The 18,991-nt window shown below is 43.7% G+C and overlaps 2 protein-coding genes across 2 annotated transcripts; both read left to right on the top strand.

Annotated features, from left to right (window-relative positions):
- The first annotated feature begins 2,785 nt into the window (after positions 1 to 2,785).
- On the top strand, positions 2,786 to 13,442 carry LOC108598063 (CG3280). The gene is given in 18 exon segments (XM_033293694.1): positions 2,786 to 2,861; positions 2,903 to 2,944; positions 3,017 to 3,304; positions 3,531 to 3,658; positions 3,865 to 3,969; positions 4,245 to 4,296; positions 4,791 to 4,873; positions 4,940 to 5,061; positions 7,108 to 7,254; positions 7,313 to 7,394; positions 7,622 to 7,749; positions 8,458 to 8,804; positions 9,289 to 9,929; positions 10,821 to 10,925; positions 11,022 to 11,203; positions 11,260 to 11,436; positions 11,513 to 11,835; positions 11,885 to 13,442. Coding segments are annotated over 18 exon segments (4,518 nt in total). The 5' UTR covers positions 2,786 to 2,800; the 3' UTR covers positions 13,390 to 13,442.
- A 384-nt stretch (positions 13,443 to 13,826) lies between these two features.
- LOC108598746 (E3 ubiquitin-protein ligase SHPRH) lies at positions 13,827 to 18,516 on the top strand. Its single transcript, XM_033293546.1, has 10 exons — positions 13,827 to 14,022; positions 14,080 to 15,958; positions 16,017 to 16,572; positions 16,628 to 17,035; positions 17,092 to 17,244; positions 17,299 to 17,411; positions 17,470 to 17,704; positions 17,767 to 17,927; positions 17,994 to 18,212; positions 18,426 to 18,516. Exons 1-9 carry the CDS (start codon positions 13,854 to 13,856, stop codon positions 18,169 to 18,171), a joined length of 3,852 nt encoding a protein of 1,283 aa, XP_033149437.1. The 5' UTR covers positions 13,827 to 13,853; the 3' UTR covers positions 18,172 to 18,212; positions 18,426 to 18,516.
- Positions 18,517 to 18,991: the final 475 nt, after the last annotated feature.

The raw sequence follows: 18,991 nt of genomic DNA, 5'->3' as shown, positions 1-18,991 counted from the left end.
ATCATGGTAAACTGACAAAAATAACTAAAATTAGTTTTGATGACGAACTAAGGGTGGGCTTCAAGATGGATGACAGCTTAGAGCACATGAGCTTTAAGAACTGGCGCTATTGCACGGCCAAGGATCGTCGCTTTCAGGGCGAAATAAGAAAGCAAGACATGGAAGCAGTGGGTCCTACCAAATACCAGACAGCCGAAGGACCAAATCCGCCGCCATTAAATCGCAACATTTTCGATTTGGGCTTTGGCAAGTTTGACAAGTATCGTATACTGACCGATATGCCCGATTACATGAACCCCAAGCGCAGTTGTTACTTAGGCTGTCGTGAGGTACGCCGCTGGATATACGAGAACTGCCGACATGGCAAGCTGGAAGGCGTGCACTTAAAGCAGGAGGTGCAAGCTAAATTTGCACGACAGATAATGGCAAATAATCTGGCTAATAACGTGTACGCCAAGTGCCATCGGCCCAAAGCATTGCAGTCGTTGCCAAAGCACGAGCTGCAACTGTGTCCGGATAGCGCCAGCTCGCACAAAGATTTGATCAACGGCTTGGACAAGTTTTCTCTAAGCTACACCTCCATAATCGATAATGTTACCAAGCATGAGCCTACACCAAAATGCACTCAGGGTCGCGTTAAGCCCAAACAGCAGCAAGTGCTTTCCAAGATGGTTGAAGAGGTGGGCGTCTGTCACATTAATTGAGCTACAAAATGCGAACTGTCGCTCAAATTGTTTACGTTCTTCATTGTTGCTTATACATTTGCTGTCAAATTTTAGTATTGAATGTTAAATATCAAAATTCCAGTTATGTTTTAGATATATATATTTTTTAATTTGTAAACTGATAACAATTAATTACCAATTAGTTTGCTACGACTTGTGCAATTTAAAACTCCTTGGGAAATTTTACAAATCAGCTGGCATTAAGTGCAATTCGCCCCGAGAGGCAGCGACATGTTGGAACATTGAAAATGGAATGGAACACTGGCACTAGCATGCGCCAGAGGCTAAATGCGTGCGACAGAGACAGCAGCTACGTGCGTAATGGCGTTTCAATGTCTATTGCATTTGACAACGAGTTCATTTTGCTTTGATATACACTTTCTTCTGAGAACAGCTTACACAGTAAATTGTGTTCAAAGGCAATATTATGTCAAGTAATATTGTAATATATATTTTAGTTGCATAGCCCAAGGCGTTGGCCATATTTGTGCCTTAAATTTACGAGCGCACAGGCGGCAACAACACAACGAATTGCAATCAAACATGGAAAACCACTTAGAGCTCTAGATTCCATACGCATATACATATGTATCTCGATACAAATGTCTGTTGGTCATGTGGGTGTGTCACATTGGGCATTCGGAATTTAGGCATTTGGGTCAACATGTCGCTCTGCATTTGGAGCTCACTTATGCAAAAATCACTTAAAGCTCTAAACCACCAGCTAAGAGCTGCAGCTCTGACAGCGGCTAATGAACCCATAATCAAGTCTAAACGATGCTACATACACGTGTGCGTTTTGTCGCGACAATGACACATTTGCTGTGTGTGTGTGTGTGTGTTTGTGTTTGGTGGGTTAGAAGGCGTTAGCAGCACGCACAGATAAATTTGACGTTAATTAAAATGCTGGACAGGGGGCAGGGACGCAAGTTCATTTAATTAAAAGGTCACTCCAAATGGCGAGCGATAGTGAAATCAGGAAAAGAAAAACGAAAGCGAAACACAAAATACAATTTTCTATGGAAACATATTTCAATAGTGGGCGCGTCCACAGCAGCTAAATGTGCTAGCGATTGTAAATATGTTTTTTATATGTGTCTATGTGTGACTGTGTGTGTGTGTGTGTGTGTGTGTAATTTGCGATTTTCTTTATCAACCCTTGCATGTTTGATTTTCATTTACATGCCAGCCCAGTTGGCTAGCCAGGCCAAGAATACAACGTGACTCAATCCACACACACACACACACACACACACAAGCAAATGAACATTCAATGTCCTGTGCTAAGGCTGGTTGCCTGGTCAGCATTGTTATCACATGCCGCTAGCGATTTTAACGCTCATTCGTCTTCGTTTCAACTGGGCGAGGAAGCTCTCGAGTGGACAAGCTCAGCCCCATTCCTACCTCAATGCCACCAGGCCACCAGGCGCGTGTCTTTGCAAATGCCGTTACACTCAGTCTGCGTGTATATGTGTGTGTGTGTTTGTAGTCGTTTTGGGCACGTTTTGGCTTTGATAAGTCAACGTTAGTAATGGGTTGGGTTTGTAAACTCTGCGCTTCATTCATATTCATTCATTATTAGAAAAAATTTAACTTTGCGCGCTCGCTCGCTCGCTCGCTCATTCGCACTGTCTGTGTATGCGTGTGTATGTGAGTGTGATGGTCTGTGTGTGTGTGTCTGTCGCGTTGTCCTTTTGATGTGCTGTGTTATGGTTTGCTGGTCTAAGCAGCGCGCTAAGCCGTTTAGTCTGCGCTTAAGGCTGCTCCAAAGCATTACGACGGGCACAAATCAAAATTTATTTAAATAAAATACTATTAAGTTAACAAACTATTGGCAACTCAACTAAAAAGAATCCACTGCTAGTTTAACAAATAATTTATAGCCAAGTTTAGTGATAATTTTTTATACCTGTATTGTAAAAGCGAAACGTGTGATTAAAATGCGCAAAGAGTTTCGCAACGTGCCTGAAATAAATTGAAATTAAAATTCGTAGAACAACTCGGGCGTTACCTCGCCGCATCAACTGTCTGTGACCTGGGCGCCGCCATGCGACTTGGATAGAGGCGGCTGGCAAATGCAGAGCAGCGCCGACGAGCGTCGAGAATATTATAGAGGACAAAAGGGCAGAAGGTAGAGTATATATGTCGGTGACTGTGGTGCTGGGGCTGACGGCTAGCTAATAAATCGCAGGAGGACAGCAGATCGTGCGATCTAAACGGTATGCATTAGCATTAATAGCAAATGAGCTTGGGTTCGATGTATATAAGTGGCTACTACTAAATCCATGCAGATTTTCACGTGCAGCATCAAAGCAGCGACGCTGACAGTGCTACAGCCTACAACCAACAGCAGGAGCAGGACTATTTATATCAAGCGCAGAATGGCGTTGGGGACGCCGACGTTGACGATGAGGAGGACTACTCAATTTCCGTATCGGCGATAATGCAAAGACGTGCCAGTGTGCGCGGCTATAGAGGAAAACGTGGCAGTCGGAATTCAAGACGTGCATCAAGCCCCATGGATCACGTGCTAGATAGTGTGGAGCGGCGACGCTCCAGTGTTTATACAACAAGCTCAGGCAAGTAGACTCACCAATACACACACACACACACACACACCCATAACTGTTGGCTTGATTGCGCTTAACTAACAAGCAGCGCCTCAAGTGGCTAATCAATGTCCACACAAGGCCAAGAGTGTGAGCCTGAGTGGGGATGTGTAATATTTTAGCCTACGTGCGGCCATTTAGTGAAACGTGCCACGCTGCGTATGTGTAATGTTCTTTTGCTTTGCATTTTCCACAGAGGAGGGCACCAATCAGGAGTCCACGCAGGAGCAAATCTTTGAGAATATTCGCCTACACAAGGAGGTGATACAGTCGGTCAAATTACAGCCATGGCCCATACGCAAGAAGCTGAAGCTGGTGCGGCAGGTAGGCGTTGCCACTAAAACTGGGCCACAACAACAGCAACAAAAACTGGGAGCGTTTGGTTATTAAATTCGTAGCAAATATTTCGATTTTGTATGACAATCAATCTCTCACACTCTTTTGCATATACTTCTGCCTTTCTTCCCCTTCTACTCCCATTTGTTCTTGTTTTTCTTTATTCTTTTTGGCGCTTCTAATGTTGTTGACAGGCCAAAACGTATGTGGCACGCCACGAGGGTGCGCTGCAGGAGCGTTTCGCCATGTCACGCAGCACCAGAGATTTGTGGGCGAGGTTTAAAATTTTAATGGCAGCGGTAAGTGAATTCTCCATCCCTCCCTCGCGCACATGAACAAAGTTAAGCTTGCAAGCCAGTAGAGACGACTGCATAAATTTTTGTTTACAATTTATGTTTACACAATTTTATGTGCGCTGGACTTGGACTAAGAGCACACGAAATAGAAATCAGCGAAAAGCTTTGGGTCAGCAACCAAAGTATAGTTGACGATAATTAATGCCATTAGAAGAATTCTACGCAGTCCACTTGATTTGGTACTCTGCTTATTGCTAGCGTATAGTGTGCATCTTAAGGGAACGTGCTCAGATTGCCAACTTGAAATAGAGGTGCCGCCGTGTTTCGACCGTAAGTTCCATGTGATAACACTCTAATTTCAGTGTTGTGAACCAAAGTTTGACTTCATATCTGGAGAGCAAACAGTTTGTTCTGGCGTTGCTGATACTAAGAGCCGATAGTGTATTTTGCTGATATGTAGTGCGCAGTGGCCACAAGCCACAAAACAACATCAACAAAAAAAATAAGAAAAGAACAACAAGAGCAAAATTTTTATAATAGTGAATTGTAATGCTCGCGCCACTCATTCATGCATGACAGACGTAAGTACAGAGACTAATCTGACAGTAACGCTCTGTAATAGCGAGTGAGCACACAGTTTGTTACTTCAATCTTATTGCATAGCAATGACCTGACTGCGGTAGCAATGCGGCCTCCGCGAAATTTCAAGCGAATTACGCTAATCACGTCATAATTCTCTCTGGCTCCCTAGGTGTGAGCTCAGTTGCCTTCCAATACTTTAGTAACATTCTTGCGACTTTGAGTACGTTCGTGTGTGTGATAAGAAATTTCCATAACACTTAAATGGCTGATGTGGGTCAACATTATGATTGCCATACCGCTGGTGGCCTTTGTCATTGGCCCGGAGGTAAGCCTAACTGCTTATTTGTTTTTACCACCAGCATATAGTACAAGTGCCTGGATTGTCTTGCAGTACTTTGCCACCAAGCACGATGAGACAGATCCGCGCAAACGCATGTCCGAAATGGAATACAAGGTGGCTGGCAATCTGTTTACGTTCTGGGAATTCGAGGGGTATCTAAAATACTCGCCCATGTTTTCTTGACCATGGCTGTGAGTTACAGCGCTAAGCAATATTTTTATACCGTTGTAATATAGCACTCCTAGTGTGAAATGATACTCTCTATTGACTCGGACCAAGGCCATGCAATTAGACTCATTACTCGTCTCGCACAAAACTTTTATATCAGACAACAGTTAAATTAAAACAACAAATAATAAACACTGTTCCCGAGCATCCACATCCCCCGGTTAACCAAAAGCTGCCAGCAATGCAAACACAACTGGTGCTACATACTATCCTACTCGCCGGAGCTCGCCTAACAGAATCTATAAATAACAGCACATAATGTCCAAACACGCGTAATGTCCGTTAGAAGCAGATATTATATATTAATGAGGACAAAATCACAAGCAGTCTCTCAAAGTAATTGTCGCCCCATTAGAAGAGACTCAGATAAGACCCTCAGCACTTCATTAGAGTACGTGCGATGACAGCTGAACTGAGATCCGAACTCGCTCAAAACAAGAGATAACTTGAAAAATACTAGTAAATGCGAAAAATGACTCTACAGTTATAAATTTTAAGTTTAGCGATGTATCCGGCTCGATACAAAATTATATAGGTATGTCCTTTCTTAATGCGTGCATGCCTCCCCAGTGTGCGGCTCCTGATACCGGAACTTAGCGTGAATAAAAATCCACGAAACACCATCAACAACCTAGAACATAGCCCAGACAGCAACCCTTTATTCGGCCTATTGTCATTGAATTCTTACGCACACCGTGCAACGCCCCGGGCAATGCCCCAAGCGAGAAGCACCGAAGAACCGACGATAGCGTGAGGAGAGAGGCAACTGGCCTGGGTGCCTGAGCCAAACTGGAGTGGAGTGGCGAGGGAAACCTGTGTGCCCTGTGGCATGCGCCAGTGTGAGTGACGGCCTGATTGGCAGTGGTCTGATAACTATGTGGTGATACCTTATCTATTTTCTGGTCTTGCATAAGCAGCTGTAGCCGAGCAAGAAGTGGCCTCGACTTACTATGTCAACCAATATGAGCTCCTTAAAATTGATCGATAAACATACAACCGAGCAAGCCGCAGACCTATAACAAAGCTCAAGCAAGGATAATGTGCGAGCAGAGCCAGAAGACTCGCCAGAATCCATATGAGGTGCAGTACACCTTGACCATATCCTCGCAACCAATGCACACTCTCCTGTCAGCAGCAGCAACAAACACACGTGCTCTTGCATCGCGCTGTGACTCGTGCGCATGCGTCGAAGATGATAATGTAGCCGCGTGCTCGCTTAAAAACGCGTAAAGTGGTCTCGCAATGCGTCGCACGTGTAGAACTGAGCACGAAACATTTCACAACGACAGAACGTATGCCAAAAAACTCCTTATTCGTCGTTGGTTGAGGCATGTGACTCTTCGTTCATATACTTAAGATAGTGCTCTTAGCGGTCTGGCGTCTGCAGCTCTTTGCAATGCTGATGTGTGATAAGTGCGTTGCATACGCTGCTCAGTGGCTTGCCCGCTTCAGCGTAGACAACGTACTCCAACTTCTGGCTTCTGCCGAAGACGAAGCGGCTCGCCTGGCCGTAAGTAGGCTCATATATTACAGAATATTGCGTATCTCCCTTCTCAGGTCCGCTACTAAAGTAGGTGTGCGAGAGGATAAGATCTCGAAAGAAGAGGGAATCAATCGCATATGGTGCCTAAATGCACAGACTAGCGAGACTGAACATGTCTTGGCTCCATGTCAATGTCATTCTCACAAACATGGCTATTATAGCTCGGATTCCTTTGTTCGATTTAAACTGCAAGCGCGTTAAGCTTCCCGTGTATCTGGCAAAACGCATCTGGTGAACATATGGTCAAAATTGTAATAAAATCGCTGGTCTATCATCTGGCGCCCTTAAGTAGAATACGTGAGCTGCCAGTAATACGATGCTCAGCTCAGCAATGGTTAAATCAAATATAAAACAGTCTTGTTGTGTGAATGTACAAAAAAAAAACAAATGTCTATGCTCTGTATTTAATATTAACAAATTGAACAAAGTTTTATATTTAAAAATCACGTTTGGCCAAGCATGACAACTGGATAAGTCGCAATGCTGTGAACGTCACCATGACGCTGCTTTCCTTCTTTCTGCCCATGATATTTGAAGCATTGGGGCTGTTTGAGAACTGGCATCCGCGTCAGCAACTACGTCTGCAATTGGCGCGGTGCGTTAACAAGTCAAATAATTTTAAAGCAAACTAATTGATTTAAATTTGCTTACAGAATTATGATACTGAACATGCTGAATTTGTATTCGCTCATGTTCTCGTTCATCTACAAGATCAACAAGCATAAGGAAGCACGAGTATCCTCTTGCTCTTAGTCTTTGCTCGTTAAATGATGGCCGACAGAATACTGCCTTCTCTCTTTTATTTTTTTGTATGAACTCGCCCGTGGGTGCTGAAGTCTGCACACACATCTGAATGAGCTCTCACATTGAAGAAAATGCCGCTTATATAGCACGAGCTCCATATAATGTGCAACAAGACATCACTCCGATTCCCTAAAATATCGGTTTATTTGCAATCAAAGCTTGAACAGACGGAAACGTACAAACGGATGAGAAGACGAACTTTCTCACCACTAGCTACGCACACACAGCTCTTCTGTGAACATTTTGATGTGCTCTTGCTGTACGGCAATAGCATACCAAAAGAAAAGTAAGCGAGAACTTCCTCAAAGTCCGAGCGCATAGAATGCGAGCAGCACACAGATCCTTGAACGAGTCGTAATGCGCACACGCAGCGCGCGATTTTTTGAAATAATGTGAAGTGAAGCTTAAATATAAAAGTACCAACTAATACAGTGCTTGTATTCCCAGACGCATTATGTCAGAGCAAGAATAACTTGCCTACACGCTATAAATGTATTTAGCTACACATAACTCTATGACAAAGTCGACACACTATTGCCCCAACAAAACTTCATTGGCCCTGACAAAAAGCCATTAGTGAAAAGCTGTACTACAACAAGAATTTAGAAGACCAAAGTAATACTGCTTTGAAGCAAACACACAATATGAGTGTACACATTATCAACTCTGCGTTGCCCAAACAGTGGATCTAATCTACATATTTTCGCTAGAATATTTTAACATTACTCGAACCAGAACCTTACATTACACACTCTTTGACCCAATCAAACAACAACCAATACTCTAGCGCCCTAATGCAGCAGAGCACTCTCCAAGTGACAGCACACAAAACAATAGGTCTCTCACGATGTCAATAAACCGACGCCAAACTACAATAAAGCTCGCACATATGCAGCGGAAGCGAGTTTCCAGCACAGCACGCCAGCACCATCTGATCTAACCAGATACTGTCTCCTAAGACTGACTTCAAAGCTTGAATATTACGCATATCAAGAACTCGTATGCCAGCCGCTGAGCCTGAGGCTGCTGCTTCGACCGCCTCCAGCACCACAACAACAGCGGCGCCTGGCAACGATAGCTATTTCAATTATGTGGACTACTTTGAGGGCGAGCAACTGCCATATACAGCTAATGAGGACTATGATGAAAACGATGCAGCCAGCGCCTCCACAGCGCTGGCAGACGATCCTTTGGCAGCAGCGCTCGCTCAGCTCGACGAGCCCGTCACTGTCGGTGCTGCTCCTTTCAGAGATCTCCTACGCCGCCTGACTCGTCGTCTCAATAGACACTCACCGCACTCTCCAATATGCAACTCCGTAGACCAGCCCGAATCGATTAGCAGTAATTTTGAATACATTTGTGCATTCTTGTTTTTAGTTTACTATCACGCGTTGTTGTTTTTTATCGTTTGTTGCCCTGTTGTCTTTGCACAATTGTTTTCAATTAAATGAACAATTAATTGAAATACTTGCGCAGAAAACGAAATAAAAATTGAAAGAAAAACACTTTGAAGCGTTCTGAAAAAACAAAAAAACAAAAACAAACAAACAATGAGCAATGTCCGAAAATGGGCAAATCCAAATGGGGCGTGGCTAACACGAAACGCCAATTGGAAACAAGTTGCTTAAACCAAACAAAGAATCGGAATTTTATATTCAATTCATATCTAAGCTACTTTTTGCGCTCTGTTTATTGTTTATAGATTATTTTGTTGTTATTGTGCATAATTGTTAAGCGATTTTTTATGCAACGCCGCCCCCTTTTTCAACAAATAAACAATAAACAACTGCTAGCGTATGTGAGACGAACAATGATTGCATAGTAGTGCTAGACACCGAGGACGCCCAGCACTGCCGCAGAGCGGACTTTAGAACAACGTTGAGGGCAGTTACGGCGCGACCAACGCGCAAATTGCTAAGTCGAGAGGAATGGAGTCAGATGCTAAAAGAGATGCTCGCTAATAAGCATAACCTGACCATAGGCAAGCAAACCCGGCGCACAACAACAAGCACAGCAGCAACTACAACCAGACGCCGCACAACGCCAGCAACAGCAACAACAACAGCAATAAGCAGCACCACTGATGATTATTTTAGCGAAAGCAGCAGCATGAGCACCAGCGAAAGTACCGAAGATAGCGACTACACCACGCAATATAGTTCCACGCCCTTTGTTATAGACAGCGGCGATATAGCCTCAGTTGGGCCCACCGCATACTATGAAGTGCACAAATTAAACGAGTGCACATTAATCGTCTGCCCCGAGGATGACAAGCTCTTTGCTGGCATGACCACAGACGCGAATTTTCGACCGCCTACGACAGTGAAACAAACGCCATTGGGCAGGCAAATGAAGCGACTAAAGGAGGTGCAGCTGACGCTTAAGCAAATACAAACAAATCTGACAACCATGTGCTGGGAGACGTCGCTCGGACAGGAGCTGTCCAAGGTTATCGTGTTCGATGGGGTAAGCAGCCAAGGCCCAGCCAAAGTATTTACTTATTTATAGCTGATATTGAAAATCCACTTTATGCTAAAATATGTTGGCATTTTAAATTCGGCTTGGGCGCATGTCAAGCCAATTTAAGTGAAATTGTGTGGAAAATGTTGCCGAAAGAGCATCAAAAATTTTTGCATTTGTCTAGCGTGGCTGCGTCAAAAGAAAATGAAAAGTATTTTATCATAATAATCGCACTCCGGGGGAGCCAAGCAAGCGGCAGGCAGCCAGCTGGCTTGCCTTGGTTTAGTTAGCATATCTATTGGCAGTCGCTAAGGAGCAACATTTTCAACTTTTATTTTACAACTTCAATGGTGCCATGGGGGGTTCGCTGGTGCTTCTGCGCTGCTTGCCCACCCGCTGTTCTGCTGAGGTTGATTGGGAAACGATTTTGATTGTGAACTTTAAGTCTAATCGCAAACAAATTCATGAGCTCAACTTTTCAAAGGTCGACTGGCCAATTGGCTGCTCCGTTTTTCTTCTTTTTATCATATTTGCGCATTGTTACAATCGTGTAAACAGCTTAGGGGATAAGGAGTAGCATTTGATTATGTATTTTGTGCCTGTCGCTCTAACACAGCGTACCTAATCTCTATTAAACGATTTAGGCACATAAATTAAACCAGTTACAAACGCCTTTATGCCTTACGCATAACAAAATTTGAGGCCAACCCCCAATTGTGGGGGCAGCTAATGCTAAATTGCGTTGGGGCACGTGTTCGTGCGTGCATTTGGGTTTACACCGACAATTTGAGGGGAATACACAAGACAATGCAATGTGCTTACGTGCTACGTGTTGCAAGCTTGCACTTTTGTTGCAACTACATTACACTTTGCACTTCATTTTCATTTGGCACGCAGCTGATGTCCATTGTGGCGCCATTGTGCATTGACTTTCTGCGCGCACTGTTTGTGCGCTATGTCAATCAAAACTGGTGCTGGGATATGGAGAAAACATTTCCACAGGTAAGAGCCCCAATCTCTCCTCTCTCTCTCTCTCTCTCTCTCGCGACTTGTGACTAATGCTACGCTTTGTTTTTCGTGTCATTTGACGGCGCTCAGTACGGCGACTTTAAGATAGCTGAGAACATTCTGACATTGATTAATAACCAGGGCCAGGTATGGATGGGCATATTCTTCTCGCCGGGCTTGGTGCTCATCAACCTGGTCAAACTGATGATTATGATGTACTTCAGGTCATGGATAGTGCTAACATGCAACGTGCCACACGAGGTCGTTTTCAAGTGAGTACAGGTGCCTTCGACTAAATAAATATAAAATATAAATCTATTTTTTTTAGAGCTTCCAAGTCGAACAACTTTTATCTTTCGCTACTGCTGACCATGTTGTTCCTTTGCGTGCTGCCCGTCGGTTATGCCATCGTTTGGCTGCGTCCCTCCTGGCACTGCGGACCCTTCTCCGAGTACAATCGCATAGCGGAGTTTATAACAAACACCACACGCAATGCGCTGCCCAAGTTAGTGCAGAAACTGAAAGTTTTAATATTTATTGAAATATTTTTAAAATTATTTATTTTCATGCTCACCTTTCAGACAACTGCACGAGCCGCTGGACTATTTAACCTCGTCCAGTACAGTGATACCGCTGCTATTGCTACTCATACTCATTATTTATTATCTCATATCGCTGACGGGTGCGCTACGTGAGGCAAACCAGGATCTGCGCACGCAACTGCAGAAGGAACGTGAAGAGGAGCGCAAGAAGATATTCAAGGTGCCAGAGGTTAAGCAGGCGGAACCAACGGCCTCAACGCTGACAAATCGCTGGCGTAAAGTGCTGGAGGCCTCCTCACCCGTCACGCCAACGCAGCCGCCAGATTTTGACACCGAGGAGTACAAGACGCAGGCCAGGAAGGGTGAGTAAAGTAACGCCTCAACTTCACTTTATAACAAGTGCAATTTTAGAGCTCATCTCGCGCATTATGAAGAAGGCGTTGCGCAAGGGCTCAGCCACTTCGGAGGAGGATTCGTTTGTGCGACGCGACGATGATGATACGGACACTGAGCACCAGGACTCGCTGCCGCATGACGAGGAGCCCAAGGACAAGCGCTTTGGCCTGTCGCGGCTGCAGCAGATTCGACGCACACGCAAGCCCTCGCTTGTGGATATTGTGCAGATTGCCAAGCAGGAGCGAGCACGTTCCGGTTCCATAGTAGCGGGCAACAGCGGTGCGGCCGCAGCTGCCAACGCTGGCCACTTTCCCATTAAAGAACCACATCCCAAGAGCCGTTTCAAAGTTGATAAACATGAGCAGCGTGAGAGTTTCCGCGAGAAAAAGGATGCCAAACACAAGCAGCCGCCAGGCGCCGAACATGAGGCGGAGACAAACTCACGCGTTGTCAACGAGCGTCGCATTAGCCTTCTGCGTCGCAAGCATCCCAAGGAGCAGGAAGCCAAACCAGCAGCGGAGCCAATGCCCAGCACAGAGCAACAGGCAGCTGCTGAGAGTCACTTTCAGCTGGTTGATGAGAAGCAGTCGCCAGAGCAACAGGAGAAGGAGACACCGCAGCCTTTGGCAGCCAAGGAAAGCAGTGGAGCGCTTGGCAAGTTCAAATTTCGCAAGCACAGATCAAAGGCAAGCAATTCCACGGGCACGTCCAAGCCAGAGCCTGATGTGTTCAAGTTCGATGACAAGAGTTTGGAGCAAAGCAATTTGCCTGAAATTCCCACTGCACCCGTTCCTGAGCATCTAAACAGCGAGCTGGCCAGCAGCAATGAGCCACTGCCGCTGCCTTCGCCTACGCCCAGCCTGACTCAGCGGCAGATGAATGCCGAGAAACTGGCAGCGTTGTCACGTCAGGGACGCAAAAAGATTGGTTCGCTGCTGGCGCTAGTGCGTGAGGCCGTTAACATTAAGAAGGACGACGAGCATGCTTCGGATGAGTCACCCGGACCCACTACGCCAACCTATTTGGCCTTCACCCCGCCACCGCCACCCTCAGTATTGTCGAGAAACTCTAGCGGCAACGCTCTCGAAATGCCACCTACTCCAGAGCCGGACTCTCCTACGCCCAGTGCGCCTTTGCATTTTGGGAGCAGCAGCTCCTCTTCAACAACGCGTCCAGTTGTTAAGCCGCCAACACCACCTGTTGTCGTGGCAGCTAAGCCTACGCTAGCCACCATGGATGACCTGGAGGAACTGGATATGCCCGGTCCGATCACCTTTCCCAAACGCAGTGCTTCCCAGCGCCGTCGTGCCATGCGACAGGACTCTCAAAGCTCCATTTGGTCGGATAATATTCCAACGATTACCATAAGCACCACGGGCAGCGATGAATGTATTGTTGAGCCCGAGACTGCTCCAAGTCCACATGTTAATGGACTGCCCGAGCGCAAGGAATCTGAACCGTCGCCGTCAGGACCACAAGTCAATATAATCAAGATAAATATTGAAGACAACGATGAATAATGTGTCTTAATCACACGACTAACTAACTTGTTTAACTTTAGCTTGAGCTTGTGCTGAACAGCATTTTAGACTCACTCTGTTGAAACTGTCCACATCATTATATTGAAATTAAATAAATTTGTTAGCTTTCTTCCCACAAAATTGCAGTCAATTTAATTCGACAATCTGTAAATGAAAAAGTATTGCCTTTTAAAAATTCTTATTTACTTTTTATATTTTACCTCTGCACGCGCTCACCTATTTGTAAGTTTGCAATGTGACCATGTGTGCTAATTAATCAAACATGCGAACGACCACTTTAATCGATAAATTGTAACATGTTTCTGCAACATGAACTCTTTTGCCATCGATAAGGGCAAGCTATCAGCTGTTGCTTGCTTATGTCTGGCAACGCTTGCGAAATTGGCAGCACTGTACTAAGCGGCAATAGTCTAACAACAATTTTATTAAAAACAAATTTAAAAATGGATAAAACTGAGTGTTCTGTTGTTATATGTGAAATTGCTGATGAGTGCTTTAACGACATCGACGATGAGGACCAACAACTAACGTTTATTCATGCAAAGAAGCGCTGGAAGCTAAGAGGGTGTTTTTCACAGAATGCAACTGCGCTGGTCAGAATTATGGGAGAGTGTGAGTACATTTTACAATGAAAATTTTGCATTTCCCTAACTTTATCTATATTTGCAGTTAGGAATGGGCGCTCTAAGAAATTTTGCTTACAAGCATTGCCGGCTGAAGAGCCTGATAAGCTTATGCTCGTTTTGCTGCAAAAGGAATTTGCAATTGGATATGCCGCGAGTGCCAGGGACATGGAATTTGCAGCAGAGCTGCTGCCATTGATATTCAGCAACTACACAGCCAGCTTAGAGTTTGAAGTTGAGCGGGCACAATGTCAACAAAAGCGCGAGCTTAAAAGCTATGTTACCACACATTTATACAATTCCTTATATGAGAAGCATCAATCGCTGCTCAATAATGAGCCTAACTCCCTAAATCTGCAAAATAATTTTACTTCCAAGTTGAGAAAATATCAAGAGCACACAGTGAATTGGATGCTGATGCGCGAGAAAGAATCAAATGATTTTCCCGCCGAATGTACACTACTCACCACATTAGACGGCAAGCACAAAGTCATAAAAAACAACTACAGCCTGCACTTTTATGCCTATGAAGACACAATTCCCAGTATTAAGCTGCCGCCGGGCGGTATTTTGGCTGATGAGATGGGTCTGGGTAAAACCGTCGAGTTGCTGGCTACCGTGTTGCTGAATCCACGTTGGTTCATAGACCGCAGTACGTGGTATAAAATATTGGACAACTTACCAGATGAGGTACCACACAAGAAACGCCGCACGACATACAAGTTGATGTGCATATGCATGAAAGATGACAAGTCACTTGAAGAGATACAGTGCCAACGTTGTCAACTTTGGCAGCATTCAATCTGCATGCGCGCCTGTGACAAGCCCACCGATGACTATATCTGCCCCATGTGCTGGACTGAGCAGCCGAGCTCGCTTTTACTTGAAACTGGCGCCACTATTATAGTTTCGCCCAATCCGATTATGTTGCAATGGCTTGATGAAATCAAGAAGCACATAAATCCAAGTCCGAAGGTGATGCTATATTCAGGCTTAAGCCGATATTGGACAAGTCCTAGGGAGTTAGCGAACTGCGATATTGTGTTGACTGATTACAATATACTTACGCAGGAACTGAATCATGCGCTTCCAAACCAAGAACGCGAGCTGCGTCATGAACAGCGTTACATGCGACCCAAGTCGCCGCTGCTAATGCTCAACTGGTGGCGTGTGTGTCTGGACGAGGCGCAAATGGTCGAGAGCAGTACATCAAAGGCTGCGGAAATGGTGCGTCAGCTGCACGGCGTTAATCGTTGGGCCGTCACAGGCACACCCATACAGCATACCATTGACGATCTGGCGCCGCTGTTACAGTTTGTGGGCTTCAGTGAAGCCTGCCAGCCCCGGGATACCTGGCAAACGGTGGCCAACTCGTTTCTGCTCAATCATAAGCCCGAACCTTTGGTCCAAATGCTGCAGCATGTTATGTGGCGCACTTGCAAGTCTAATGTGGAGCATGAGCTAGGCATACCGCCGCAAACGGAGCAGGTGCACCAGCTGGAGTTGAGCAATGTGGAGTCGCTGTACTATCGCGAGGAGCATGACAAATGTACACATCTCTTTATAGCGGCAGTGGCCAAGCATATGAAATATAGTTCCAGTAACAGCAGCAACAGCTTGGCGTCCATATCACCGCAGCTTGTAAAGAAGATACTGCAGCCGTTTCTACGCATACGCAAAAGCTGTTCCATACCTGTGGTGCTCAACAAGAATGTGTCCACAGTGACCTATTTAAATCCGCAGGAATTACTAGCGCATTTGACGAGCAACAATGAGCAACAATGCAAGACCGAGTTGCGCTCCTGGGCCTCATCCCTCAATGGCATCGCCTCCGTTGATTTCATACGTAAAAACTATGCGGATGCCATTTTCAACTATAAGCTGGTGCTAAAGCTGGCGGCGGACTACAATACGCCAAACATAACGTTAGTAAACTGAGCTTAGTCCTTTTAATATGCATACTTAATGTATATTTTCTTACAGTGTAGACAGCGTGCTGCAAATACATGCTTTGCATAATATGCTGGAGGCCTCGAGGTGGGCGCCGGTGGATGAGGAGCTGACTGACGATGAAGTTAGCACATATCGTCAAAAGTTGCAGTCACTTGAACGCAAATACTTGCAGGAAATTGTGAACATAATGGAGCAAGTCTATAAGGACTATTCGCAGAATATTAAAAAATTGAAGAAATTGGAGCAAGATTTCAGTGGAAGTATACTAGATTTATTTTCCACGCTCGTCAGCACCAGCACCAACATTCACACTGCCATGTGGAATAAAATAACCGATGAATTCTTCAAACACAATATTAGTTCAGAAAAGCTGCAGAACGCAAACTCCATGTCAGGTGTGCTTTATCTAGTAAGCAATTGGCATAAACGCTTGCGAAAGTTGAATAAGATTTTGCGTACGGATATTAAAAAATTAAAAAGCAGAATAACTGAGGCACTTGACACTTTGAAAAGAGGCTCTCCTTTGCTAGAAGATTTTAATTTTTTTGTAAAAAATGTTTCTTTATGCCACTTGTCGGATATTTTGGTAAGCATGTTCGCATTTACAAAAGAGTATTGATTAATAATTTATAATTGTTTAGAATGACAAGCCACCCGACCCTGAAGAGCTCCCAAAAGTACGTTTTTGTCCGTTGTGCAAGCTACAAGAAGTTCTAAATCAAGTTGAATGTCTACTGTTTGCCAAGCAATTAAATAAGGATAATCCCATAACAGATGGCTTGGATATGCCCAGCGATGAAATACTGATTATTAAAACGGTGTTTGGATTTTTGCGTACTCGCAGCGAATTTAGCGAATGGAAGGCTGAGTGTCAAAGTAAATTGGAATGGTTGGGGACCATGCAGACTCTGATTAAGCTGCAATTTAAATATTGGATTGAGGCGGAATATGTGATCAAAGCATTCGATGAGCTCGATATGTGTAAAATGCGCATACGGCTTACACATAATCCCGATGAACAATCCAACTATTGTCTATTGCCTCATCAGGTAAACAAAGCACTTGATATTAATCGCATATGCCTAATTATTGCATTATTTTTCAGCTTGATGAACAACTGGAATTCAATGAGAACAACATTAAAGAAGCGCAAGTGAACTTTGTACGCTTGTCCGGCCGTCTAAAGTATTTAAACCATCTAAGCGAAGACACCAGCGATAAGCCCTGTCCGATTTGCCATACTTTGGATGATGAGCGTGTAATGTTTTCATTTATTTTATGTAAAATTATTATTAACTGTTGATTTTTGCAGTATGTTATGCTGTCCTGCGGTCATTTTCTATGCCAACTATGTCTGGACGGCATGAGAAAGGGAAAGTACGAGTCCCAAACGATTTGTCCTTTATGCCGACAGACTTCACCGCAGTAAGCTTAAATTTGCTTATTTTAAATAAGAAAATTATGCATATCTATTTACTTACAGATTGTATTATTCCATACGCAGAGGCTTAAATAATTCTATAGTTGTAGGCAACTATTCTACAAAGATTGCATATATCGTTGAACTCGTGCTAAAGCTCAAAGCTGAAGATGAAAATGTGAAAATATTAATCTTCTCACAGTGGCAGTTTATATTAGATCGTGTTGCCAAAGCTCTGTTGGAAAACAACGTTAAAATTTGTTCGAATATTCGAAATAAGAAGGTTGATTACTTTAAGGTAATTGTGGATGCTTAGCAATTATAGAAGATTTCTACTATGTGTCTTCTCTTTCTTTACAGAGCGCTGAAAGCGGACAAACGTGCCTGTTAATGCCTATGTCACGTGGTTCCAAGGGCTTGAATCTGATTGAGGCCACACATGTGTTCCTGGTTGAGCCCATACTTACGCCAGGAGATGAGCTACAAGCTATTGGACGTGTGCATCGCTTTGGACAGACAAAGTAAGTAGACAATAACATTGCATTACATTTTGTTACATTTGTTGTTAACTGAAATGCCTTAAACAGAGCCACAACAGTTCATCGCTTCATAGTCAATGGAACTATTGAAGAAAATATTTTGAAGCTTATTAAATCGGCTGATGATAAGTCCACTTTCGCTACACACTGGGATCTTGATAATATGACATTCGATAGCCTAAAAGAACTATTTATACTTAAGGAGAAAGACGAGGAATCGACATAGATTTACGTATATATTGAAATGAATATGCATTTAAAATACATGTAAGTATATTTAAGGAACAAAATCATACATCTGTTTGTTCTTTGTTTTTGGTTTGTGTCTTAGCTTATTTACTGTAAGCAACCGATTCAGCGAGTTGCCAGACTATGCAATAGCTAGCAAACAAATATTCTTTGAGTTTTTAATTAAATTTTTGTTTTTTGATTAGTGCGTAATTTAAAACTACTATATAAAATATGTGGCTATTTTTGCAGGCACGTTCGACAATTGGACGGCTACTAAATGTTGTGTAAATGAAGCTTATTCCTGTGTTATCTGTGCATCTAACCAGACTAAAAGAAATCCATTTTAATATCTAAATGTTTCGATTAACATAATAAATGTTGTGAAAACAAATTACTTTGCTTTTGAACGCTCTTTATTACATATTAAATGTCCTTTTCGCATTTCTGCTAAATTCCAAAGAATTAAATGTAATACATATTCTGTAAAATTGAAAGTGCTGCTACTTTTCTATTTTCGTCCAAGAAAGAGTGCTTATCAGTTTGAACAGCGATAACCCGGTGACTCCAGCAACAAACCATCATGTCCAAAACTAGACCAGAGCATACAGCCTCCGCATAGACATCATAAGCTTTGTGATAAATATAATTCTATGTTACACTTGTCATAGCCATAAATAGACAATATGTTTGCAAATGCAAATATTTGCTAAGTCTGATAAATTTTACATTTGTGCAATTTTGTTTGAAACATGATGCGAAACAATCGAAATACAATTTGACACAATCTAATTCATAAAAGAATTCGTCAGAGTAAC

This window comes from Drosophila busckii, chromosome 3L (genome assembly GCF_011750605.1).
Source record: "Drosophila busckii strain San Diego stock center, stock number 13000-0081.31 chromosome 3L, ASM1175060v1, whole genome shotgun sequence".
Taxonomy (NCBI): domain Eukaryota; kingdom Metazoa; phylum Arthropoda; class Insecta; order Diptera; family Drosophilidae; genus Drosophila; species Drosophila busckii.
The sequence above is the reverse complement of the archived record's forward strand: the minus strand, read 5'-3'. Positions and strand labels throughout refer to the sequence as shown.